This window comes from Geotrypetes seraphini, chromosome 2, assembly GCF_902459505.1.
Source record: "Geotrypetes seraphini chromosome 2, aGeoSer1.1, whole genome shotgun sequence".
Lineage (NCBI taxonomy): Eukaryota > Metazoa > Chordata > Amphibia > Gymnophiona > Dermophiidae > Geotrypetes > Geotrypetes seraphini.
Genome location: NC_047085.1, coordinates 223,722,860 through 223,749,770, shown reverse-complemented (window position 1 = coordinate 223,749,770; position 26,911 = coordinate 223,722,860). Strand labels below are relative to the sequence as shown.

The 26,911-nt window shown below is 42.8% G+C and overlaps 1 protein-coding gene across 4 annotated transcripts in view; it reads right to left on the bottom strand.

Moving 5' to 3' along the window:
• PIGN (phosphatidylinositol glycan anchor biosynthesis class N) overlaps nt 1-26,911 on the bottom strand; it is a 397,785-nt gene that overhangs the window by 67,163 nt on the left and 303,711 nt on the right. For all 4 annotated transcript variants that reach the window (XM_033935002.1, XM_033935003.1, XM_033935005.1 and 1 more), the window contains 2 exons: nt 20,085-20,171; nt 7,796-7,851 (listed from right to left, as the gene is read on the bottom strand). In XM_033935002.1, the coding sequence (XP_033790893.1) occupies nt 7,796-7,851; nt 20,085-20,171 (143 nt within the window). The remainder of the gene's footprint in view (nt 1-7,795; nt 7,852-20,084; nt 20,172-26,911) is intronic.

Below are 26,911 nucleotides of genomic sequence, written 5' to 3'. Positions count from 1 at the left end.
TCTATAAGGCTAAAAAATTCGATCATGTCACACCCCTGCTTAAGAAAGCCCACTGGCTCCCAGTAGCACATAGAATAGTATTTAAACAATGTTTACTCATTTTTAAAGCTTTAGAACACAAAACTCCTGCCTTTATATTTAGACTTTTAATACCCTATACTTCCTCTAGATCTCTTAGATCTCAAGATCAGCAACTTTTAGCTATTCCCTCACTAAAAGTTATTAACACAAGGCATAACACTATCTTTTCCATAACAGCCCCTCAATCTTGGAACAATCTTCCATTGTACCTAAGACAGGAAAAAAACTTAACAAAATTTAAGTCAGAACTTAAAAGTTTTCTATATATTGACGCCTTTAATAACTGATTTTTCCTTTTTTCTCTCCGCATCCATAATTTAAAAGGTCAATTGTCTTTATCCCCCTTCCTATTGTTTTTCCCCTGAATTTAATTAAATATTTTAAATTTGAATTAGTGATTGTATTATCGAATGTAACCATTAAATAATTTTTCCTTATGTTTCACTATAACCTATTTAAATTACCTTTAAATGTAATGTTATTTGTGTTATTTGTATTTTAGATAATTGTTTGTTTAATTTAATAATTGCAAGTGTGTCACCAACTATTTTATTTGTACATCGCCTTGAATTTTGAATTGGCGATAAATCAAAAATACCTAATAAACTTGGAAACTTGGAAACTTACCTGGTGTGGCGGTGTTTCTTACTCTGAACGCTTCACTTCTTTCCCTTGTGCCGCCCGCAGCGGCACACAAGAGTTTTCCCTTGTCACGGCGTCCCAGGACCCATTGTCCTGAGGTTGCTGGTGCCAACTTCTACACCAGGGCCCCCCTCCCCTGAAGGTCTGTCCTCCCTGAAGGCCTGCTTGTCTCCCCTGAAGGCCTGTGCCACCATCCCTGAAGGCGTATTTCCACCTTGAAGGCCTGTCTCCCAATAAAGGCCTGTCTCCAATGAAGGCCTGCACCTCCCCCTGAAGGCCTGCCTGCCCCCCCTTGAAGGCCTGTCTACCCCCTCCTCCTTGAAGGCCTGCATGCCTGTCCCCGCCTGAAGGCCTGTCCCACCCCCCACCCCGAAGGACTGCCCACCCCCCCCCCCCCGGAAGGCCTGCGTGTTCCCCCTGGCCTCCCACTGGTGTCCGGCTTCCCTCCTGTCCTCCCCGCACTGTTTACCTTAAAGGAGCAGCCTGCAGAGAAGATTGCGGTACTGGCAATCTTTGCAAACTGTTTCGAGCTGTTTCCTCTGCAGCGGTCCTGCCCCTCCTCTGACGTCAAAGGCAGGATCACGACGGAAGAAACAGCTGCGAAGCAGTTTGCAAAGATCACTAGTACTGCAATCTTCTCTGCAGGCTGCTCCTATGAGGTAAACGGTGTGGGGAAGCCAGGGGGGAAGCGGGAGGCCAGTGGGTCAGCCAGTCGCCGGGGGGGGGGGGAACTGGACAGCAGCACTTCACGACTGACCCTCCCCCTTGCTCTCTAAAGCAGGTGCAGCGGCGGACGGCCAGCAAGAGCGGCAAGCTGCCGCTCCTGCTTTAGGGGGCAAGGGGGGAGGATCAGCTGAATTGGGAAGCTGATTTTTTTTTGTTTTAAATCGATTTGAATCGATTCACCCGAAGTGAATTGGTGAACTAATTCGAATCGTGAATTGGGCAGCACTAGTAGCCATACAAAACTTTCCAACTCCTGTTAGGCAATTTATGCTGAAGCACAGCCATGTCAGGTCATTTGAGTCATCAGTTTTGGAAATTGCAATAAACATTGTTCTTTTTGGAACTTGGGTCTTCCTAGTTTCATTCCCCAGTTTACCCCTTTTGTGGTTTTTATGGCCGTGGGATGCTTGTTCTTTTTGGTGCACTTCTCTGACTATCCACTTAGTCAATTTGCCTGGGAAAACAAGTTGTATTTTGTACAATTTGTAATCGACTTGTTCTGATAATTGCTTTTCCACACAAGTCAGATATTTTCTCTCTCTTCCCTGGACTTTAGGAAAGATAGCAGGCAGTAGTATCTTTGCTGTCTTTGTCACCATATCTGCAATTGCAAAATGCAACAAGTTTGCCCTTGAACTGTTTCTGCTATGTCTGGTAACATAGTAAATAACAGCAGATAAAGACTTGAATGGTCCATCCAGTCACACTCATTATATATTAATTGTTAAATTGTCTTTTTTCTTTAATATTTCTGGGCAATAGACCATAAATGTCTGCCCGGTGTTGTCTTTAGGTTCCACTACCAGAGTTGCCAGTGAAGCTCACTCCAGCATAACCTAACCATGCTGTCACTTGAGCTTCCATCAAAGCCCTTCCCAGCTCATCCTAAACCAAATTACCATTTCCTGACATTGCTCTTAAGTCTCCTATCCTGTAACCTGAACTCAGGACCTCTAGTTCTACCGATTCTCTCTATAAAAAAGACTAGTTTCCATATACATATTACTGCTGCCCAATTCAGAAAAAAAAATTCTGATTCGATTCAGCCTATTGAATTGATTTTTCGATTCAATTTGATTTTCCTGCCCAATTGGGCGTTTTTTTTTTTTTCAAATATCCTGGTAGGTTTATTTTATAGCCTCTTCACCCCCTTTGCCCTTTCCTACCTACACTAGTGCTGTGGTGTAAACAAAATAAACAAACAAAAAAGACTTTTCCACTTTCTGTTAAATCCTAGCTCACATTTGTGGTCTAACACCAGCTCTGGCAGGATACACATTTCAAATCTGACATATTGTAATCACACAACAGAAAATAAAATTATTTTTTTTTACCTTTTGTTTTCTGGTCATTATTCAAATCATGTTGGTCCCAGGCTCTGGTTGTCTTCTGATAATTCCCTTGTCAGAGTCTCCTGCCCATTTGTCGTTTTCTTCTTTCTCCGTGTTAACCATCCATCTTCCATCTCTGTCCTCCCATTTTCCTTCCCTCTCCTGAAAGTCTGGCATCTTTCCCTTTTATAGTCTCCATCACTGCAGCTCCATTCCCAGATCCACCATCTCTCCTTTTCTCAACTACCCTTTCATCCAGCATCCCTCCTTCCCCACCACACCAGAGTCCACCAGCTCTCCCTTTCTCTTCTCAACTATCCTCCTTTCCAGTATCTCTATTCCCCACCCCCTCCACACCATCTCTTGTGCCCAACTTCTCTCCCTTTCTGTTCCTTTCCTCCCTAAATACCATTGTCCACCATCTCTCTCCCTCTGTTTTTAGAGCCATTATTTCTTCCCCCTCCCCCAGTCTGGTATATGCACATCTCTTTGAACTCCCCCTTCCCTCCCTCCCTACATGTACTTCTACACCAGGACCCCCCTGAAGACCTGGCCCTCCAACATTTATGGTCTATTGCTCAGGCCTACATGTTCCCCCCTTTTTTGCAGCATCCTCCAGCTTCCCTCCTGGATTCCCGGTCTTAGTTTCAGCTAATTACGGCAGTGTGCAGAGAGGATCGCTGGTGCAGTAGTGATCTTTGCAGACTGCTGTCGGCCTCTGCAGTATATTCCCTCTGCCGCAGTCCCACCCCTCCTCTGACGTCAGGGGCAAGATCATGGCAGAGGGAACGTGCTGCTGAGGTCAACAGCAGCCTGCGAGTATCGCTACAACACTGGCGATCCTCTCTGCAGGCTGTGGTAATTATCTGAAGGTAAGAGCGTGAGGCCAGGGGGGAAGCTGGAAGATGCTGCTAAGAGCGCCTAAGCACTGCAGCACTTCCCGACTGACCCTCCCCCCCTAAAGCAGGAGCGGCAGTGGACGGCCAGCAAGAGGCAATGCTGCTGCTCCTGTTTTAGGAGACCTGAAGGCACGGGGAGGAGGGTTGGTCACTGAATTGGTGAGGCCGATTTTTTTTTTTTAAACAAAAACGGATCGATTAGAATAAATTCGAATCAATTCATCCGAAGTGAATCGTTTGAATCGGAAATCAGGCACCACTAATACATATTGAGGTCTTCAATTCTCCTCTCATACATCCTCTGGCATAAGCCCTATATCATTTTTGTTGCCCTCCTCTGAACCATCTTAAATCTTTTGATGTCCTTAGTGAGATATGGCCTCCAAAACATAGTAGATAATGGCAGATAAAGACATGTATGGTTCATCCAGTCTGCTTAACAAGATAAATTCATAGCTAACTGTATCTGAAGCTTCCAGGCTCTGTATAAGAGTCTGAACTCTGATCCTCTGTGTAATGATCCGCACTTCAATATTTACTCTTCATCCAGAAAAGGGATAGAAACTAAATAGCAGTGAGTAGCAGAATGCTCCAAGGATCGGTATTTGGGTTCAATTCTGTTCAACATATTTATGACCGACATTGCTGAAGGGTTAGAAGGAAAAGTTTGCCTTTTTTTTGGATGACACAAAGATTTGTAAGAGTGGACACCTTGAAAGGAGTGGGAGAACATGAGAAGTGATCTAAAAAGATTAGAAGAATGGCCTAATGTTTGGCAGTTCAAATTTAATGCAAAGAAATGTAGAGTGATGCACTTGGGGTGTAGAAGGCCAAGAGAGTAATATTTGCTAGGGTGTGAGTGGCTGATAAGCATGGACTGGGAGAGGGGTCCTGTGGTGATAGTGTCAGAGGATCTTAACAATGTGACAAAGTGATGCCTGTAGCTAGAAGGATCCTGGCTGCATAGAGAGAGGCATATCTAGTAGATGAAAGGAGGTATTAATAAGTCATTGATGAGGCGCCATTTGGAGTACTGTGTTCAGTTTTGGAGGCTATATCTCTCTAAGGACATCAAAAGACTTAAGATGGCTCAGAGGAAGGCAACAAAAATGATATGGAGCTTGTGCTGAAGGATGTATGAGAACAGAATTGAATTTCTATTAAAGCAAAAGTCATTGAGGGATGAGAAAGGAGAGGCTTTTTTATGTGATGATCTGGGTGTTAAGAACATAAGAATAGTCTTACTGGATCAATCCAATGATCTATCTAGTCCAGTAGCCTGTACTCATGGTGGTCAATCCAGGTCATTAGTACCTGGTAAAAATCCAAAGAGTGGTAACATTCCATGCTACCGATCCAGAGCAAGCAGTGGCTTTCCCCATGTTTGTTTCAATAACAGACTATGGATTTTTCCTCTAGAAAATGGTCCAAACTTTTCTTAAAACCAGCTACACTATCTGCTCTTACCACATATTTGATATTTATTACATTTTAAATAGAGGTAGAATGGGGTTGATTAGACATGTTGTATTAGCCGCTTTAAGAGAGAGAGAGAGAGAGAGGAAAAACTTCTTTCAGAACATGGCATTAAGGAATGCAGATGTTTCAGTATGCTTTGAAAAGATTAATTTTGTGGTTACCATTATATATTGTTAATAAGATTATATTGCGTGTATATTATGACAGGGAAGCCCCTGTCCCAGCCAAAAGAACTACGAAACCCAGCATGCACCCTGCCCTGAGCCCGAGAAAACCTGGCATGGAGCCGACACAGCCAGGAAGGGAAGAGAAAAACCCGGTCATAACACAGCCTAAGAGCCAGAGGGGGAGGGTACTTGAACCGAATTCTTCCCCTTATTACTCCTTTCCTCCTTCTCTGAAACCTAAACCCAGCTCAGGAGGGGGTGGGGTTAACACTCGAGGTCTGCAGGTCAGAAAGCCTCAAATACCAACAAGGGGAAATCAGTTGGGGAGCTCAGCTGGGGCTAATGACAATCAGCCAGCCACCAGCAGGGAGTGCAGCTTCCAAGGAGTGCCTGTTCCTCAGCCCCGTTTGCTATCCAGGAGACAACCCAGCAGGTGGGAGATTGAAGGCCCTGGTCGTGACCTTGCCTGGCTGTACAAACCAAGAGAGGGGCGGTGGAAAGAACCGGTTGGCAAGGAGCTAACACCCAGGCAAGACGGGGGTTGGGAGAAGCAGCCCGAGGACACAGGGTGGAGAACCAGCCAGGGTTAGGGATCTATGGACTGGGAAATGAACAGCCTTCCTGGGGAGAGTGAGCCCGGGGAAGACATGGACTTAGGGGAGTATGAGATGTGAGATATATTGCCCCTTTCCTCAATAAGCCAGTCTAGGCTAATTGAAGCCCTGGACACTAGCAGTGTTGGAAGCAGGCTCAGGGCACTTCTGCCCAATTGAAAAGTAATTGTTAAAACTGTTTAGTTGCCTTACCTCTGGAGGACTTGGAGGGGTAAGAAGCTCCTGAGAGTTAGCCCAGGTTGGGCTTGGCTATGGTCATTAACCCTGGACACATTTTTGTGTGGGAGAATTTGAAAGCCAAACCTTTGCTTTGTTTCTGTTGGGAGGTTTGGGATGTAAACCTGCTTTATTTGATGGACCGGAAAGCTCCAGGCAGGGCACCAGGACTGAAGCCCTGTTATGCTTTGTGAAGGAAAATGTGAAGAACGTGCTATATGTTCCAACATATTTTTTTTGTTTTTTTTTTTAAAACTTTAATAAACCTGGTTCCAGTTCCTAAGAAATCTGTCCTCCGGGTTTTTGTTCATCCAGCCATATAAAAGGCGCATTAATAAATCTACCTGTGGTCTGAGCCTGGTTTCCCACCTACTCAGGGACAGGCCCGGCCACAATATGGAGAATGAATGGAAGACATAGCATTACAATTAGTACTATTATTTAGGGGGCAGGGTCTGGGGCAGAACTTAAGCACCCCGAAACAAAAATGTGCACTGGCCCTGAGCTTACTGATAATTCACAGGGATAAGGGCTTAAAGATGATGTGTGCAATATTAGAGAATTTGAAAGATTATTTAAAAGATCTGTATCTAATTTAATTGCAAGGATTTATACCAAGGTTAAGATGGTATAAATCCTCATTTGCAAAACTGGGCACAAATCCCAATGCTAAGCGCTATTCCGTAAACAATGTCCAACTCGGAGTGCCATTTATAGAGTAGTGCTTAGAGCTCATTTTTTGGGCTCCTCAACTTGGATGCCATTTATTGAAGCTAGTCCTTTCAATGAATACATTTAATACCACAGTCAGTATTTGTTTTAAATGCTGGCTGAGGTATTTAAATTAATCAGTAATACTATCAAGATATTCAGTCCATTATATGGATAAATTTGTAAAAGCTTTTTTGCTATCTAAATTTATCTGTACAATTATTTGGCTAACTGAATGGCTCAGCCCAATTATCTACATTGTGTTGTTTTAATATTATGTATGTATTTTTATACACCGCTTTGGAATAAGGGGGGTGTCTAAAAATATTTAATAAATGTTATGAAAAAATAGTGCTTGGGTAGTCTGTGATGATTTTCAGTGCTATTATCTACAAGTGCTGCTGAAAATCAGTGGATTGTGCTGGCTGGGGAATGATCCATTCAATTGCAACTGTTAACTAGATAATTTCCCTTTCAGTACTGGGGCCATACCTTATATTTTACCTCATCAATAAATTATAGATCAGTCCTATTTTCTCAGAAGCAAACAGATAAATGAGATACTGTGAGATCTAACTTGACGTCAAATACAATAGCAGGAGCTAATTTTTCCATTTCTGTCACTTTGGTAACCCTTTAGCATTAGTGTGATTTTTGTCTTTCATTGTAGAATTTTTTAAAAATTTTTTTTTTTGGGGGGGGCGGGCCTTTGCTGTCAGTACCCCAGCTCAATGATAACATTAACACCAGGTGTGTCCTGAACTGGAATTGTGTCCTATGCCACATGTTCTCTACCCACTGCAGGGAAGACAATGGATGGGGAACAATTTTTGCTTCCTACTTCCCTTGCACCCTGTCTCTGCACAGCCTTAGGGACAGACTTGGTTTATGCTATATTATTACTGTTGAAATGATGCAAACAAGATTACCTGTTAATAGATGCAATGTTTCCAGTACCAAAAAATGCAGTCACTATGAAGAAAACCTGACAAGCAGTTAAGGAAATTGTACTTTAAATTAAGCTGAAGAATATGGAGAACTAAGAAAGGCTAACAGCTAGAACTCTGTTTATCATAAGATGGGAATCAAAGATTTACCACCTGATTAAAACACAAAACTGACAAATCTATGAGAAACATCTAGGTCGCAGCTTGCTGGCTAAATACTACTACTTAAATCATAATTTCACAGAAATTACAGATAATGACATATTAGGCCTCTATCATAAATCAAGTTGGATTTTACCTAATGAGAATAATTTTCAAAGCCACTTAACGTGGGTAAATATCAATTTCCTCTGGTAAAATTGCCTGTTGAAAATTTCCCTCCTTCAAGCATATAAAAAGCATGCAAGGGATTCATGACATGCATTTCAGCACATTAAACTGGGCAATTCCTTTGGATATGTTTATGTCTAGGGAGCAAAATAGTGTAAGTTCTTGCCATTTTCATAAGTGTGCATGCTCCTTTCCTTACCACCTATAGAAATAGCAGGTGGAAGATATACAGCTGCTTTTAACTCATCCAAGCTAATTTTCAAAGAAAACTAAGAGGTGAATTCAACAAAGTGCACTAAGGTCCGAATTCTATAAACGGCGTCCCGATTGTAGGCGGTCAACTGCTGCCTAACCAGCCAATTGGAACACTAGTTTCCTAAAAAAAATCACCTCCCGAGGCAGGCTGCCTACATTGGAGGTGCCTCCGGGAGCCTAGGGAGGCATGCAAGCCCACCTAAGCTCACCTAAGGCTAGGTGTGGTTAGGCCCGGAAGTAGCCTTAGGCAGACATACACATCTCCCTAGGCCATCGGGAGATGTATACAATGTAGGCCAGATAAGTTTAACGGCGACCACCCGTTCACCCACCCCCCTCCTGAACGATCGCAGGAGGGATGCCCAGTCCCTCCTGCATGGCACCGCCCCTGAACAATCGCGGCAGGAGGGTTGCCCAATCCTTCATGCCCGGCACCCCCCCCTAATCGTGACAGAAAGGATGCCCAGTCCCTCCTGCCTGGCACCCCTCCCCCACTGATCATGACAGGAGGGATGCCTAGTCCCTCCTGCCCAGCACCCCCCCTTTAGATCACGTGGCAGGAGGAATCTGACCAATTGGCATCTTAGGCTACTCCCAGTGCATCCCAGAAAGCACTGTGAGATGGGCCTACTGAAGAGGCCTTAAGCTCCTGGGCCAATCAAGCCCTTAGGCCCCTCCCCGGTGCATCCCATGATGCACTGGGAAGGGGCAGGCCCGCCATTGCAGCTGGCCAGCCAAAGACAAAGGTTAGAGGGGGAAGGGGGTCCTGGGATGGGTGGGGGAGTCTGAGGGGATCCTGGTGAGAGTGGGTTTCTGTCAAGAGGGATTGTGCATCCCTCCTGCCGGTAGTCTTCATGGGGGGTTGGGACAGGTTGCTGCTAAACTTATCGCAGCAGGGAGATAAGCTCAGCCAATTTTCTTACCGGCATCTGTAACCTGGATGTCAGTTAGAAAATCGGGTTCTTTTTTAGGCGGACTTAGGCGCGATTCTGTATAGGATGCCTGTGTACGATTCTCAAAAGCTGCTTAGGCGACTTCCAAGACCGGGCGTTCTATACAGAATCCAGGCTTGTTAGTGCACAATTACACATTAGCACACACAATTGCAGTCATGCGCTAACTGCTAAAGATGCCCATAAAATATAATGGATGTCTTAATGTGCACTAATTGCTAAAGATGTCGAGTAATGTAAGAAAATACTTTGTTACAGAAAGGGTGGTAGATGCATGGAATGGTCTCCTGGTGGAGACGAAGATTGTATCTGAATTCAAGAAAGCGTGGGACAGACATGTGGGATCTCTTAGGGAGAAGAGAAGATAATGGATGGTGGGGAAGGCAGACAGAATGGGCCATTAGGCCTTTATGTGCTTTCATATTTCTACAGAATATAATGGGCATCTTTAGCAGTTAGCGCATGCTAATGCACTTAGGGCCTGATGCTCAAAACGCACGTCCTGATTGCAGGCAACAGTAGGCATCCTGCCACCATCTGGCAGCCAATTGGGATGCAGGTTTTCAGAAAAAATTGAGTGAGGATGGATGCCTACATTGTAGTGCAACTACAGAGATGCATAGGGATGCTTAAGAAAGCCCATAACAGGGCATGAAGCACAGTTACTTATCGTAACAGGTGTTATCCAGGGACAGCAGGCAGATATTCTCTACATGTGGGTGAGATCATCCATGGAGCCCCTTAGCGAACAGCCTCGCAAGCAAACTTGCTTGAAGATCTTCAAAGTTTGTGAGTGCTTTCCCGCCCGAGTCAGGGCGCGTGTCTCCTTAGCGTGGCCTCAGTTCAGATAGTTAGCAAAGAAACCAACCAGGGGAGATGAGTGGGTCACGAGAATATCTGCCTGCTGTCCATGGATAACACCTGTTTTGGTAAGTAACTGTGCTTTATCCCAGGACAAGCAGGCAGCATATGCTCTACATGTGGGTGACCTCCAAGCTAACCAGAATGTGATGGTGGGAGTGTTGGCAAATCAAGAGAATAAATTTTGCAAAACAGACTGGCCAAAATGCCGTCACATCTGGAAAATGTATGAACCAAGGACCAAGTGGCAGCCTTGCAGATTTTCTCAATAGGAGTTGATCTGAGGAAAGCTACCAGTTGGAGATGGTTCACTTAGAAACAGGACGCCCCAACCTATTTGGATCGAAAGATTTGAAAAGTTGAGGAGCAGTCCGATGAGCTTGAGTGCTTTGCAAGTAGAAAGCCAACGCATGCTTACAGTCCAGAATATGAAGCGCCACTTCTCCAGGATGGGAATGAGGTTTTAGAAAAAATACTGGAAGAACAATGGATTGGTTGAGGTGGAAATCTGAAACCATTTTAGGCAAGAATTTAGGATGTGTATGGAGGACCACCTTATCATGATGAAAAATGGTGAAAGGTGGATCCGCAACCAAAGCTTGCAGCTCACTGACCCTGCGAGCAGACATGAGGGCAATAAGGAACACTACTTTCCAAGTGAGATACTTCAAATGAGCCCTATCAATCGGCTCAAATGGAGGTTTCATTAACTGAGCAAGGACCACATTGAGATCCCAAACCACCGGAGGAGGTCTGAGTGGAGGATGGACATTGAAAAGACCCTTCATAAACCGGGAAACAACAGGATGAACAGAGAGAGGTTTTCCGTCAATTGGCTGATGAAAAGCAGCAATGGCACTGAGGTGGACTCGAATAGATGTGGATTTGAGACCAGCCAGAGACAAGTGCAGCAGATAATCCAGCACGGAAGACAAGGAGGCAGATTGCGGCTCCATGAGAAGCGTAGCACACCAAGAGGAAAATCTAGTCCATTTTTGAGTATAACACTGTCTAGTGGACTGTTTTCTAGAAGCCTCGAGAACTTCCTGTACAGACTGTGAAAACTGGAACGAGGCAATCAGGTTGTGAGGTACCAAGCTGTTAAGTGCAGAGACTGCAGGTTGGGATGACGCAGAGATCCTTGACTCTGAGTAAGTAGAGAAGGAAAAACTGGTAGAAGCAGAGGCTCTCTGGCACTGAGTTGAAGTAGAAGGGAGAACCACAGTTGTCTGGGCCACCGAGAAGCTATCAGAATCATGGTGGCGTGGGCTGACATGAGCTTAACGAGAGTCTTCAGAATCAGAGGGAATGGAGGGAACGCATATAAAAACAAGTTCGTCCAATCCAGAAGGAAAGCATCCGCCTCAAGTTGGTGAGGAGAGTAAATCCTTGAACAGAAACAAGGCAACTTGTGGTTGAGGGGGGACGCAAACAGATCTATCTGCGGAGTCCCCCACCGAGCAAACACCTGACGCAGAGTCGAGGAATTGAGTGTCCGTTCGTGAGGTTGCAGAAGGCGACTCAATTTGTCTGCCACACAGTTCTGCTGGCCCTGAATGTAGACCTCTCTGAGAAAGATGTTGTGACACATTGCCTAATCCCAAATCTGCAGAGCTTCTTGGCAATGAGACAGGGATCCCTTACCTCCCTATTTGTTGACATAATACATGGCCACTTGGTTGTCCGTTTGAACAAGGACCACGTGGCCACATAGCAGATGATGAAAGGCTTTTAGAGCATTGAAAATGGCTCAGAGCTCCAACAGATTGATGTGACAGCGACGATCCGTGCTTGACCAAAGGCCTTGAGTACAGAGACCGTCAAGGTGAGCCCCCCAAGCGTAGGTGAAAGAGTCTATCATAAGGACCTTCTGCGGAGGGGGCGCGTGAAACAGAAAACATCTGGAAAGATTGGAAGAGAGCATCCACCAGCGGAGAGACTGTCTCAACAAAGGAGTCACTGCAATATGTTGAGAGATGGGATCTCGATCCTGCTGCCACTGCGATGCCAGGGTCCACTGGGGAACTCGGAGGTGAAGTCTGGCAAAAGGAGTCACAAGAAATGTGAAGGCCATGTGTCCCAGCAGGACCATCATGTGCCTGGCTGAAACTGTCGAAAGAAGAGACACCCTTTGGCAAAGGTGAATGAGAGCATCCTGACGAGGTCGAGGCAGGAATGATCGGAGTCGAAGCGTGTCCAGCACCGCTCCGTATGAACTGGAGAGTTTGAGAAGGACATAACTGGGACTTGGGGAAGTTGACCTCAAAGCCCAGACTCCGGAGGAATGTAATAGTCTGTTGGGTCGCTGCAATAACCTCCTGCTGAGACGACGCTTTGATGAGCCAGTCGTCGAGGTAAGGAAATACCTGAAGGCCCTCTGTCCGCAGGGCTGCGGCCACCACAACGAGGTACTTTGGGGATGAAGCGAGTCCAAAAGGGAGAACTCGGTACTGCAGATGGAGATTCCCCACCCGAAATCTCAGAAATCTGCGAGAAGCTGGATGAATCAGGATGTGAGTGTAAGCCTCTTTGAGATCCAGCGAGCATAACCAATCCCCCTCGTCCATCGGGGGTACAATGTGGGGAGAGAGAGCATGCAAAACTATTCTTTGACAAGAAATTTGTTGAGAGCTCTTAGATCCAGAATAGGTCTTCTTGGGGACCAGAAAATAACAGGAATAAAATCCCGTGTTCCGTTGGCACAAAGGAACCTCCTGGACAGCTCAGAGGCGAAGGAGAGCCTGAGCCTCCTGAAGAAGTAGAAGTTGTGACCTGTTGGAAGGACACTCTCTTGGAGTAAGATCTGGTGGAACTTGCAGGAATTAAAGTGAGTACTCCTCCCGAATGATGGTGAGAACCCAGAGGTCCGATGTAATCAGCTACCACTGATGATAAAAGTGATGGAGGCAACCTCCTATGGGACGGAGAGAAGGCTGCTAGACATAAGGGGCGTTATGCTCCAACTGTGATTGTCAAAAAGACGGCGCTGGTTTAGCTTCAGCAGGGGTCTGAGGGTTTTGGGGACGCTGCTGCTGCTGTTGTCTGTGTGGCGGGCGGGAAAAAGCCGGCGTAGACTTCTGTGGATAGCGCCGTGGAGGAAGCTTATACGGCTTAGCAGGAGGAGCCTTCACCTTAGGCCGCACTAGGGAGGCGAAGGACCGCTCTTGCTGCCTCGATGGAGTCATCAAACAGCTCGTTCCCCAAACAAGGAAAATTGGCCGACGATCTTGCAAATTGGTATCCATATCCACTATGCATAGCCAGGCCAAGCGGCGCATAGCCACCGTAAAGGCTGTAACCCTAGAGGACAACTCAAAGGCATCATACGTGGTTTGGAGCATGTAATGACATTATAATGCACCATTGGGGACTCCTACTTTGGCACCTTCAATTATGAATTCGGGCCCTGAGCTTCCCCTGTAACCATGCACAATTCACGTAGGGTTTCTTGTGCCTCTTTTCATTTTTAAAACTTCACTCAGACATACAGTTCTGGTATTGAGACCAAACCTCCAAAGTTCAGGTTCCAGGTAATTTCTGGTACATACATAATTTTCTCATCCCAAAGGCTACGCCTTTTCTGTCTGATTATTTTCATAACTATTTTTCCCAGCCATCCGGTCATTCTGGACTTTACTTTCATTGGACTCTTTCTGGCTTTACTCCTCTTCTGATTGCATCCACATTCTTGGTTGCTCTCTTAATTACCTTTCCTACCAATTCTTTGAATAGGAAAAGATCCAATTTCTTTTCATTAGCATTCCAATATCTGAGCTCTGTACTCTATGCTTCTCTTAGTACAGCCTGTAGCCAGATTCTTCACAAAAAAATCTGCATATTCTGCTCTCTTAAGTTTCAAACCCTATTGCTTCAACGGGAGCATTTAATGTTTTCTATCTCCCGTTCACTCTTTATTCAGTCCCTTCTCAACTGGTTCCACTTTGCTTCCTTTTCAGCATATATTTTGAAAGAACTGTTTTCTTCCATTGGCTCTATTCTCTTTACAAGACATTCCAGAGCTATAACACAGCCCCATTGTAGAACTGTTGATATATGACTTAATCTTCAGTCAGATAGTCTTTCTTTTCCGGTCTCTGCTAACGTCCATGGTACGGAATTTCTCTCCTTTCTATTCTTTTGTTCCTGGTTTCATCCTACAAGCTTGGTCTATTCAACGGGAACCATCCTTTCTTTTCTTTTTCCAATTTTTGGTTTTGCCTCTCATTTCCTGCCTTCTCAAGAAGAAATGAATGGCTTTCTGGGATTTTTTAATCTGGCACTCCTATGTATGCCATTTTTTAAAATTACCCTTTCTACTTTTCTCCTTGAATCCTTTTGGCGTCTTCCTCGTCCATGCTCAGACTCCCCTGCTGTTCTGAGGTTGTCTCCTTTTTTAGAGCCTCCCTACACGGTGCTGTTCTTATCTTGTTATCCTTTCCTCTTTCGGAGGACAGGTTGTTTGTCTCTTATTATCCTCTTTTCTTTTTTCTTCACTTGCTCCGCCTGCTGAATAGGACAATATATATGCCTTTTGAGTGGAGACCTTCCTATTTGTGTTTTATTTAGAGGACAACTCTCCCTCCATCCCATTTCGTAAGCTAGGGAGTCCCACATGTGAGAACATGCTGCCTGCTTATCCTAAGTTAAAGCATAGTTACTTACTGTAACAGGTGTTATCCTGGGACAGCAGGCAGATATTCTCACATCCCACCCACTTCCCCTGGTTGGCTTCTTCACTTGGGCATAGAACTGATAACTTCGCAAACCGGCATCGGGTGGGAAGGCACTTGTGCATGTGAGGTTCTGGCAGTCTTAAAGCTTCTAAAGCTTAAAGTGACAGTATACTTTTGCACTGTCCGTATTGGGCTCTGTGGATGAAGTTACCCACATGTGAGAATATCTACCTGCCCTCCACAGATAACAACTGTTACGGTAAGTAACTATGCTTTCACTGACTTTTTCTTGTAGGTTCCTGTATAAGGTAGTTCTACAATATACATTTTGCATATATTCAGTTTACTAGTACAAAATCATTTTTCTTATTCATTTAGGTATGATGCAAATAATAATGGATTAGCAAGGATTGACAATGGCAAGTGCTATGTACTTTCATGTAGAAAGTTTCTACTTGGATTCCAGGATCAAGTTTTTACACCACAATTTGTCTGAGGTACATTTAGCATTCATAGCCCCTTGCTAGGGTGGGTAGTGGAGAATAATGGTCATCAACAAAGGCTATGCCTGGTAGATGGATTTCGAACCCATAGTATAGGATTTTGGAAGGAATGGCCAAATTAAGGAGAGCTGGAGGAATGGGAGAGAGGTACAGAAAAACTTAAATTGTGAGGCCACTTGGGAAAGAGAAAGTACCTGCATATTATACATTTAAACTGCTTTGGTTGTACCCACAGAAAGATGCAACCCTTTAATGTGAGATTAACGGGTTTAATAAAAAATGCGGGAAAATAATCTCTGGTTGGCTTCAAATAAAGGCTCATAGGGACAGGATCCCAACAATGATTGAGGACAGAAAATAGAAGGTCAATCGCCTCCCTCACTTACAAAATAACCCAGGATTAGCAATAGTTAAGATGACTGTTTAAGAATTTGACATCACAAAACAATGCCTCCTTAGAGGATGCTGTTAAAAAGATCAGCCTGAGGTAGTCATCTGCTCAATCCATATCAGTTGTTTAATACTGTAGGAGATAACTTTTAGTACCAATGAAACTTTAAAAAAAACAGTATAATTTTCCTTAGAGAACTATATTCCTTCTCTCAGGGTATTACATCTGTTCTTGCATATCCACAAAACTATCAGGGCACCGTTTGCTCTCCTTATGGGACACAGCAGTAGAATAATTGTCCACTTTCCATTAGTTTGTGAAGGCCTATCACCAACTGTGTAGATAAGCTAGAAATACTTAAAGGAGCTGAGTTTAATGCTTGACTTGTGTTAATGAGTCTGTTAATTGATCAGCTGAGAGTACAGCACTTTGAATTTCCCTAAGCAAAGCCCTTCAACAAAAAAGAAATGCAAGAAAATGTAAACACTAAATAACTACTGTCTGGAACTCCTTGAGCAGACATGAATAACTTATAACCTTAAATTCCATCAAGCAACAGACTAAGAGGCTGATGTATATTCATATTTGCAATATCATTGGGGTGAAGTTATTTTACTGTTAACCCCAGCTATTATTACCTAGGTCTCATTGTATAAAACAGGACCTGTGCTAAAATGGTGCGAGGTCTTCGTCATAAGGCATATGGGGACAGACTTTAAGATCTCAATATACTGTATATACTTTGGAGGAAAGGCAGGAAAGGGGAGATATGATAGAGACATTTAAATACCTATGTGGCATAAATACGCATGAGGTGTGTCTCTTTTATTTTAAAGGAAGCTCTGGAAAGAGAGGGCATGATATTAAGAGGTGATATTAAGAGGTGATAGGCTCTAAGGAAATACTTTTTTACAGAAAGGGTTGTAGATGCGTGGAACAGTCTCCTGGAAGAGGTGGAGGTGGAGACGGTGTCTGAATTCAAGAAAACATGGGATAGGCACGTGGGATCTCTTAAAGAGAGGAAGAGATCATGGTTACTGCTGATAATGACCAGCCAGGCTCTGTGCCTGACATGTTCACAGGGTAAAAGCCCCAGGAAAGTCAGGACTAAGGCCAGAAAAGTTGTTCCCAAGCCCAGAAAAACACAGCAGCCTAGTTTCACTAATTACACTAAGGAGAACCTTAAAGAAAAGGAATTCTTTTCTGATAGCTCAGAGGTAGAGGAAATGGATACTCAGCCTAGCTGTGAAAGGTTAGTCTCCAAACCTATTAACATAAGGTTTAGGCAAAATGCCCCTGTGAAAAAACCTTGCATTTACCCGACTAGCCACAGGGGGAGCCCAAGACAGCCTCAGAGCAGTGCAGTTACACTGAGAGCAGGGCTGTGGCTCTCACACTGAAAAGCCAGCAGCTTTCTCTCCAGAGTGAGAGAGGACAAGGAAGGCAAAAGGTTTGCTCTCCAGTGCTCAGTAGCCAGCCAGACCAGAGCAATTTAATAATCTGGAGCCCATGGAAGTAGATAATTTAGCTCCATGCCAGAAAGCTGAGGCCATGCCTCAAGAGGAAGAAATGGAGTTTTGTGACCAGGTATTTCCAGAACCAGAGGCCATGGAAATAGGTATTGCCTGCAATGCTCATTAACGGGAAAGCTGTGTTTTTTGCTGTGAGCAGTTTCTAAAGCTATCTACTGCTCTGCACTGAACTGTTGTTTTTTTTTATGCTATCTTGGATTTTTGTGTGGACAATTAATAGGATTTGTGTATGAAAGAACTTTTTTTCCTTTTTGCTACAAGGGGTCACAGCACCACTGAGGCCCAATCCAAGGCCCCAGGTGGGGGTAGGGCTCTTTAGCTGTAATTTCATAAATGACTATTACTGATGCTTTCTCAGTTTGTTTGCTGTTTTTTTGTTTGAACTGCATTGTTTTTGTTTGAGTGCAGTAAAGCCCAGGAACTGAGAACTGTACTATTGTGAGAGGTTTGTCAAGATCTCAGGTGGGAATATTTGAATTTTGTGTGAAGTTTGATGACAAACTTGGCAGTTCTCCTGCCCCAGCTCAGAAGCAGAGCTGAGGGCCTCCTGAACTTTTCCTTTTTCACTTATGTTTTGTGATAGTTGGACTTAACTCTCTCTTTTTGAGAAAGGCCCAGTTCTAGGGCCAGAACAAGGCCTAGGCCTCAGGTGAGGCCTAGCTACAGAAAGCTGTGCCGTACTGCTGAAGTGCCAGAGTGTTTGTATATCCTGATTCGCTGTCTAAGATTTTCACCTGGAGTTTTCTTATTGTTTCTTGTTTGCCATTCTGGGTTTTTTGTGGTTTTTTTTTTTTACTATTGAGGAATAAAGAACCCTGGACAATATTCTGACAAGGGTGAAACACACCACATTGTGTTTATGACTAATTGCCTGGTTTTCTTTTTGACTGTTTTTGTTTGACAATTTGCCTGTGGGGACTGTTTCCATATTGAGCAGCATGCCAAAGCAATTTTCCTGCGAGCCACCCAGGACGCTATGAGCCTAGGCGAGTGCCTGGTGACCAGGGGCAGTCTGGATGGGTCATTTGGCCTTTATCTGCATCATATTTCTATATTAAAATAGCTTGAATTAGTGGTAATGGTAACCCATGTTGATAAAATTCACTTAATGTGCATTAAAAGTGCTGTGAATCCATGTTGATTTTGTACATTGTTGGTATTTCCAATATGCAATAGCTATTACAAACATTAACACTTATGCAAAATAGGTAAGATTGCATAATTATGCAAATCTGCTTAATATCTATTAATACATAGCAAAATATCAAGTTAAAAAGACCCATTTCTATCAGAAATTTAGCCATAGTTTAGAGTGCTAACACAAGAATTTTTTCTCCAAACTAATTAACATATTAACATCTTAGTGAACTGGTTTTCAACCTACTGGACACACTCAACCAATTAGGTTTCAAGATATCCTGAAAACTACACAAGTTGTGCTATAATGACTGAGTTGAGAAAACTGTCTTGGTACCCTGTCCTCCTAGCCTAGCCCAGGAATAATGCTATTTATCCCCAGGTTTACAATACATTTTAAATCATTATATCTTGGTACAAGAATATTACAATACGATTCAACACACATCTTCAGATCAATATTCAGCAGCACTTATGTGGTTGGCATTGGAGAAGTAAATGGAAAATTAAACCATCAGCCCTGATCCCCTAAGTTGAGAATCTTCAAGGTCGAAGGCACTTTGATAGCACCCTTGCCCAGAATACCCCTGAAGCTGTGGCGCTTCAGTGGACAAATAATAATTACCTGGTCCAGGGAGGATCCCTTAGCATCCTCTTCTTCTGCCACCATCTTAGAAAATGATGGTGGCCTTACTGATATAACTCATATCAGCTAAGCCAAGCCAAACGTCATGACATCAGTCAGACTTCTGCCATTTCCAAGATGGTGGTGGAGGAAGAGGGGGCAGTGTGGCAGGAAACTAAATAATCCCCCTTTAGAAATGAATACTGGTTCATCACTAATAGGAAAGGAGAAATATAAGAAATTTCTATCCAACACAGAAAACTGTGGCATGTTTATGGCAATAGTGTGCTGTTTATTTTTATTTTTTACTATAAATATTTTATCACCATAATAATCTGCATGCAATTGGTTTATTGCAGCTGGAATGAACTCCCAGCCCCCTTTTTTATGTGTGTTAAAAAAATGTGCACCAAAGTACAGCACATAATTCTAAAGTATAGCTTATTATATCTAACTCACAACCATTTTGAAAACTAAACCCAAATGGCTTTGGACTGAATATTTAAAAATGTATTATTAGAATTTCAAATCTTGTTTTCTAATTTTGAAGTCATAGACTTTATGAGAGATCATTGTCACAATTATCCTTGCAGCTAAGTAAACCAAGTGAACAGGTAGAGTTTTCAAGTTATCTTTAATGATTATTCATGATATATATTTGCATGCATCTAGAATTAGAACAGGTGAATTTGCATTTTCCAGAAATCATTCCTATTTGTGAACATCTAGGATTATAAATTGTCAACTTTAATCTAAGAGGTCAAAGCGTAACCTGTGTAAAACTGATTTTCAATGCATTAAAATAAATTTCAAGTGATTCACTGAATGAATAAAACAATTAATTATAGGCATGTCACCTTATATGAAATGCTGAAATAGAAAAGGAGAGTTGAAGGTTAGTGTTCCTACTTGATAGGGCATACTAATGAAATTTACATACTTCAACTGTATTCTGAGACACTGGTGTTTCTAAATACTTCAATAGACCTATTTCAGCGAATAAGAGGATACAAAGAAAAATGACCTCCGGATGTCATCCACAGAAAGCTGGCGAAACTGAGTTATATCAGTACTGCAGGAGAAGTCAATACTGGAAAGCTAGAAAACAAACAAACAAAAAAAACCATAACAATGCATAATGTCAGCTGTTTCCTCTTAATAAAAAAGAATAAAGCACAATGTACAAGGCAATTAAGTGCATTGCTATGATGAATCAGAATAGAATGACTGCTGTATATTTTTGAAAATTCACAAGAAAAACTACAATTTTTATTTTATTTTACCAATATCGAGTTCAAATATGATATGGAAATTGATCGAGCCCATTGGGTGCCAACACACAAAATGGATGTCAATGCGAAATATCCGAGACCCATAGTCGCTCGTCTGCTGCGCTATACCCAGGTGATGGAGATTATGTGCCAGGCGAAATTACAACACCCTCTGAAATTTGAAGGAAACAACATCTTAATTGTTCCTGACCTCTCTAGACTGCCAAAAGACGAAAACTACTTTTAGAATACTGCCCTAAGCTCAAACACATCGGAGCAAAATATGCATGTTCTACCTTGCTACTCTTCGGGTCACATTTAACAACACTATGAAGAATTTCACTCATCCTCATGAATTGGCAGATTATTTGGAGGCCCAAGCACCGAGCTCCATAGACAAAACCTGAGCTCACCTCCTGTCTTCTGATGGTATCTCTCTGCCTTGTGACCTATCACGTTATTTGCATTTCTCTGCTATTACAGTTGTTTGTATTAGTGCTCTTCTACACTCAGTTAGCTATATGAGCACTATAAGTACTATGTTAGTGTGTACACTATTGTTATCTCTTCGTATATTTCAATCTGCAGTTCTTTATTGTGCTCCTATTTGTGGGCAACGGTTATGGATATGTTTTCTGACTTGATATATATTTGTCTGGTCGACGTTGAACCGGCTGCTGTGTCTTTGTGGCCTCTCTATCCCATTGTATTTTTCCTTGCCCTCTTTCTGTTGTTCATTCTCTTTATCACTCTATCAGATCTTTTTGAGTTTCCTTTCATATACTTCATTCTTTTTTTCTCTTCTATTCCTCTTTTTTCCCCTTCTTTCTTTCTGTCTCCCTGCTCCCCCTTCTTTCTGTCTCCCTGCCTGCTCCTAAGCTGTTCCAGAACACGCCACAAGCAGCCCCACTTTAAACCCACGGGCTCGGGAGTAAAAATTTTTTTAAAAAAAGTTATGCCACGGGAAGCAAGTACATGCGCAGACCATCTACAGGCAAAGAAGATGGTCTGCGCATGTGTCAAGATCGCTCCTCAGCGAACTATCTGGTCGGTGTGGGGCGGATCTCTGATCCCATTCATCTGCATAAAGGCTGTTAGTGAATGTGTCGGATCGAATCGGATTGATGCAGGTTAGTGAATCTAGCCCTTGGGACCTCAAATATGTTTCTGAAAGCAGAAGCAGCAGCAGCTAAAAAGTGTTGTTTACTGACAACTCACGATGACTGGAGGACAATGTACAGAGGTGGGGAGAATAAACAGCAGGGGGCCACTGAATTATCTCCCCAACAGGGTGTCCACTGAATTAGTTCCCCAACAGGGTCCCTGTGTACGGGTGACATTCCAATAGGATAATATTCTAAAAAATTATAGATAGTCGTACTTTATTGGGTTTAAACGTTAGAAAATCCAGATAAATTGTGCACAAAATGTACAGTCTGGCCAATGACCTTTTGATCTCAAGTCACATTCCAATGTAAAAACAGCAAGTAAGAGGGCATTAGGAAAGGGGTCAACTGTTACCTTTTAAATGTGAACTTCTGCCTGTTTTTTAGTAAAACAGTGAAATATCCTTGAAGCTAGATTTAAAATTTAAGCTTTCTTAATTTAAGAATATTTTTCAGTTCACAAACTGGTCTTTTCTCTATTAGCATAGGTAATGCAAGTTGTAAGAAAAAAACTGTTAGCTTAGGTACCTTATTTTTGGTAAACAATTAAAAGAATGTTCAACTCAGCACTCAGGACTGAAAACTGGCAGTTGCTTTTCCAGAGAAAAGCTTCATGAGACAGAAAAGGATTTTGATTTTACCTTTTAGCACAAATTTATAGTTTGCAAATAAGGGTTTTCTTTCTTTAAGACTGTAATAATATTTCTGTTTACTAGTGCTGCCCGATTCAGAGAAAAATATTTTGATTCGATTCGATTCACCCTGTTGAATTGATTTTTCGATTCGATTCACTGTTAATGACACAGCTTTTTAAGTTTAAACATTTTATTTAACCAAGGCAATATCATATCAAAAATTCCCAGCTTCCATCACCAGCCCCCCTGCCGATTCCCAACTTCCATCCCCAGCCCCCCTGCCAATTTCAGCTTCCATCCCTGCCCCCCTGTCGATTTCAGCTTCCATCCCCAACCCCCAAGACTCACCAGCCCCCCTGCCGATTTCAGCTTCCAGCCCCCATCAGCCCCCCTGCTGAATCTCAGCTTCTATCCCCAGCCCCCCTGCCGATTTCAGCTTCCATCCCCAGCCCCCAAGACTCACTAGCCCCCTGCCAATTCTGAGCACTCCCTGATGATTCTCAGCCCCCCTGCTGATTCTGAGCACTCCTTGTCAATTATCTGCCCCCCTGCCAATTCTCAGCCCCCTCCTGCAGATTCTGAGCACTCCCTGCCGATTCTCAGCCCCCCTTGCCGATTCTGAGCACCTCCTGCCGATTCAGTTACTTACTCGACTGGATGTGGAATCGCGGGGAAGAGAGGAGAAATGCGGATACAGCCAAAAAATACCCTTTGCTTCCGATTGGTCCGCTGCACGAGGTCTGCTCGCTCCCCCTTGACGCTCCCATGTCCTTTCGTTTCTTATGATGTAACTTCCGGTTTTGCAAAACCGGAAGTTACATTAGATGGGAACGAGTCCGGCGGCCGGCAGTGAAAAAAGAATGAACTTTAATCGGGATGAATCAGTAAGTCTGATTTTTTACAAAAACGAACCGATTCGAATCGTGAATCGGGCAGCACTACTGTTTACTACTACTACTACAGTGGTCTCAAACTCAAACCCTTTGCAGGGCCACATTTTGGATTTGTAGATACTTGGAGGGCCTCATAAAAAATAGTTAATGTCTTATTAAAGAAATGACAATTTTGTATGAGGTAAAACTCTTTATAGTTTATAAATCTTTCCTTTTGGCTAAGTCTTAATAATAATATTGTAATTTATAGCTAAAGAGACATATGATCAAGAAACTGTTTTATTTTACTTTTGTGATTATGATAAACATACTGAGGGCCTCAAAATAGTACCTGGTGGGGGCCACGAGTTTGAGACCACTGACTACTACTATTTACCATTTCTATAGCACTGAAAAGCATACGCAACGCTGTACATTCAACATGCAACAGTCCCTGCTCAGAAGAGCTTACAATCTAATTTGGACAGGACATATTGGGGGTGGGGGTTGGGGGAGTTTTTTTTCCCCAATTCTTTATTCATTTAAAAAAACTTACAATAAGTGTAACATCATTTACATCATTTCAAACTCCAATACAACACTTAATATTCTATTAAATTCCATATCAGAATTTATCCCCCTCCCCCCTAATTAATTACATTCTTTAAATTCAATAAAACCTATCATATACCTCATTCTAATATACCTTATTTAATATTCAAACCATAGATATCCCTCCCCCCCATCTTGGATGTGCATTTTTAAGGGGAAATATAATATTTAATCATTACAATATTTTGTTAATGGCTCCTAAATTTCCTGAAATTTTTTTAAATTCCCCTGCTGTGTGGCTATTATCCTTTCCATTTTATAAATGTGACATAAAGAGTTTCACCAGAAACTGTAATTCAGTCTTTCCCAATTTTTCCAGTTACTCGTAATCTGTTGTATGGCAACCCCTGTCATAATAAGTTATTTTTAGATGATATTTGACTCTTAGCCTTCATTGACATGCCAAATAGCATAGTATCATACGATAATGCCACTGGATTCTCCAACACACAATTTATTTGGCCCCATATTGATTTCCAAAAAGCAAGAATCATTGGACAATAGAATATCAAATGATCTAATGTTCCAGTTTTGAGATGACAGTCTCAAGTTTGTCTCATAGATGCAGACACTGTACATCTCATCCTCCAAGACCAAATTCGTGGCCACTGAGACGCATTAATTTGATGCTTAATCTCAATGCTCCAAATATCCCGAAGACCAGTTTTTGGTTTTTTATTCAAAAATCCAGATATTAATTTATATCACTGAGCGGCCTGATGTCCCAGAAAGTTCACCTGAAAACACTAGAACGGCAAACTATACTAAGAATTTTCTATTCAGGGAACCCTACCTGAATGGCCTGTTTCAATTGCAACCATTTATAATTTTGTGATTTATTAAGACCATATTTGTGTTGCAATTGTGAAAATTCAAGCAGCTTACCATTAGAAATAACATCATCTAAAGTGCGCATACCTGCTTTCATCCAATATTTCCAGATGACCTTAAATCCGCCAATTTGAATCTTGGAGTTTAGCCATAGGGTCTGATATGTTGATTTAAGTATAGAAATAGGTGTTAAGTTATTAATATATCATAACGTTTTCCATGTATCTACTAATATTCTGTTTTCTTTATATAATCTAGGCATTTTGATACTGAGAACATGGCTTAATCTCAGAGGGAACATGAGTTGCCATTCCAACGTCAAGAAATCTGGGAACTTTTCCTTGATCTCTGGGAGGATCCAATACATACCTTGCCGCAAAATATAGGATTGATGATACCTATAAAAATTAGGAAAGTTTACCCCCCCTCCTTGATTAGCTTTTGTAAAGATACTAGAGCAGGGGTGCCCAATACGTCGATCGCAATCGACCGGTAGCTCAGGAAGGCAACGTGAGTCGATCGCGGAGCCCATCCCGGGCTCCGTGATAGACTCGTGTTGCCATCCTGATCTACCGGGCCGATCAGCCTTCCTCTGTGTTCTCCCTAGGGTCTTTTAGCTGGGCGGTCCGCCCAGCTGTCATCTGCTGCTGCTGCCGCTGCTGAAAATTAAAAAAAAAAACCCGGCTTGGAGATTTCAGCCCGTAGCGAACTTATGCTCTGGGCTCTAACGTGTGCATGCCGGCTTCTCTTCTCTTCCCTCCGAAACTGGAAGTTATGTCCGGGGGAGGGGGGGGGAGAAGGGAAGCCGGCACGCACATGTTGAGAGCCCTGAAGCAAGCGTTCGCAACGGGCTAAGGCGGGAGACAGGTTAGTGAAGCATTTCCCCTTCTTGCTGCCGGGTCCTGCCTACTTTCTGTTTCCGTGAAGGCAGGACCCGGCAGCATTTCCCCCAATAGGTTGATCGCGATGCTGGTCGGCCGAAGCAGGGAGAGCTTGGGGCGGCGTCGGCTTTCGGGCCTGTTATTGGTGGTGGTTTGGGTCCTGGTCCCCGATGGCAGTTTGGGTCCTGGTCCCCGATGGCAGTGGCTTGGAGGAGGGCAGAGAGAAAGAAAGAAAAAGGGCAGGCAGGGAACAGAAGGAAAGAAGAGAAACAGAAAAAAAAGAAAGGGAGGCAGAGAGAAAGAAAGGGCAGGGAGAGAGGAAGGAAAAGTTGAGGGAGGGAATGAGGTCTGGAGGAGAGGAAGCATACAGGCTAAAAGAAGGGAAGAAAGATTGGATGCACAGTCAGAAGAAGAAAGTGCAACCAGAGACTCATGAAATCACCAGACAAGGTAGGAAAAATGATTTTATTTTAAATTTAGTGATCAAAATGTGTCTGAATTTATATCTGCTGTCTATATTTTACACTAAGGTCCCTTTTTACTAAACCGCAATAGAGGTTTTTAGCGCAGGGAGCCTATGAGCGTCGAGAGCAGCGCTGGGCATTCAGCGCAGCTCCCTGCGCTAAAAACTGCTATTGTGGTTTATTAAAAAGGGAGGGGGGTATATTTGTCTATTTTTGTATGGTTGTACATAGAGTCATCTGCTTTGACCTCTTTGAAAAGCCCTGGAATAGGAATGATAATTAACATATTCTATGCGTAGTGTGCTTTGTGTTTTTTTTAAATTTTATTGTTGGTAGATCATTTTGACTTGGTCATTTTAAAAGTAGCTCGCAAGCCCAAAAAGTGTGGGCACCCCTGTACTAGAGCAATTCTTGCGATTTTATCCAGTCAAATGAATACTATTCAATTTTTTATAAAAGGAACCCGGAAAAAACACTGGTAACATACCCAACTGGTAACAAACCACAGGCAAAATCATCATTTCTATAGTTTGAACTCTCCCCCACCAAGAAAGATGTAATGGGTTCCATTGCTCACACATTTCCGTGACCTTTTGCAATAAAAATTTCATTGTCTCTTCCAGCGTATTTTTTATCCAAATGCCTAAATATTTTATTGCTGCTTCTTTCCAAAGAAAAGGAAAAGAATCAAATAATCATTTTGTACAATGAACATTTAGTGGCAGAATTTCTGATTTACTCCAATTTAATTTGTATCCTGAAAATTTTTCAAATTTCTCAATTAATTCCAGCAAATGTGGAAAGGTTGTTTCAGGATTTCTCAAATGCAGCAATATGTCATCTGCATATGCAGAGACCTTGTATTCCCGACCTGTGTAAGGAATACCCTGTATATCCTTTGCCTGTTGAATAGCTAATAACAAGGGTTCTAATACAATATCAAAAAGCAAAGGAGATAAAGGACAACCCTGTCTAACACCTCTCCGTAGACCAAAACATTCTGAAAAATTGTTGTTAATATATAGTCTAGCAGTAGGGGAGTTATACAAAGTTTGAATCATCCGTATAAATCCCGAACCAATACCAAACCAATCCAATGCGTGGTA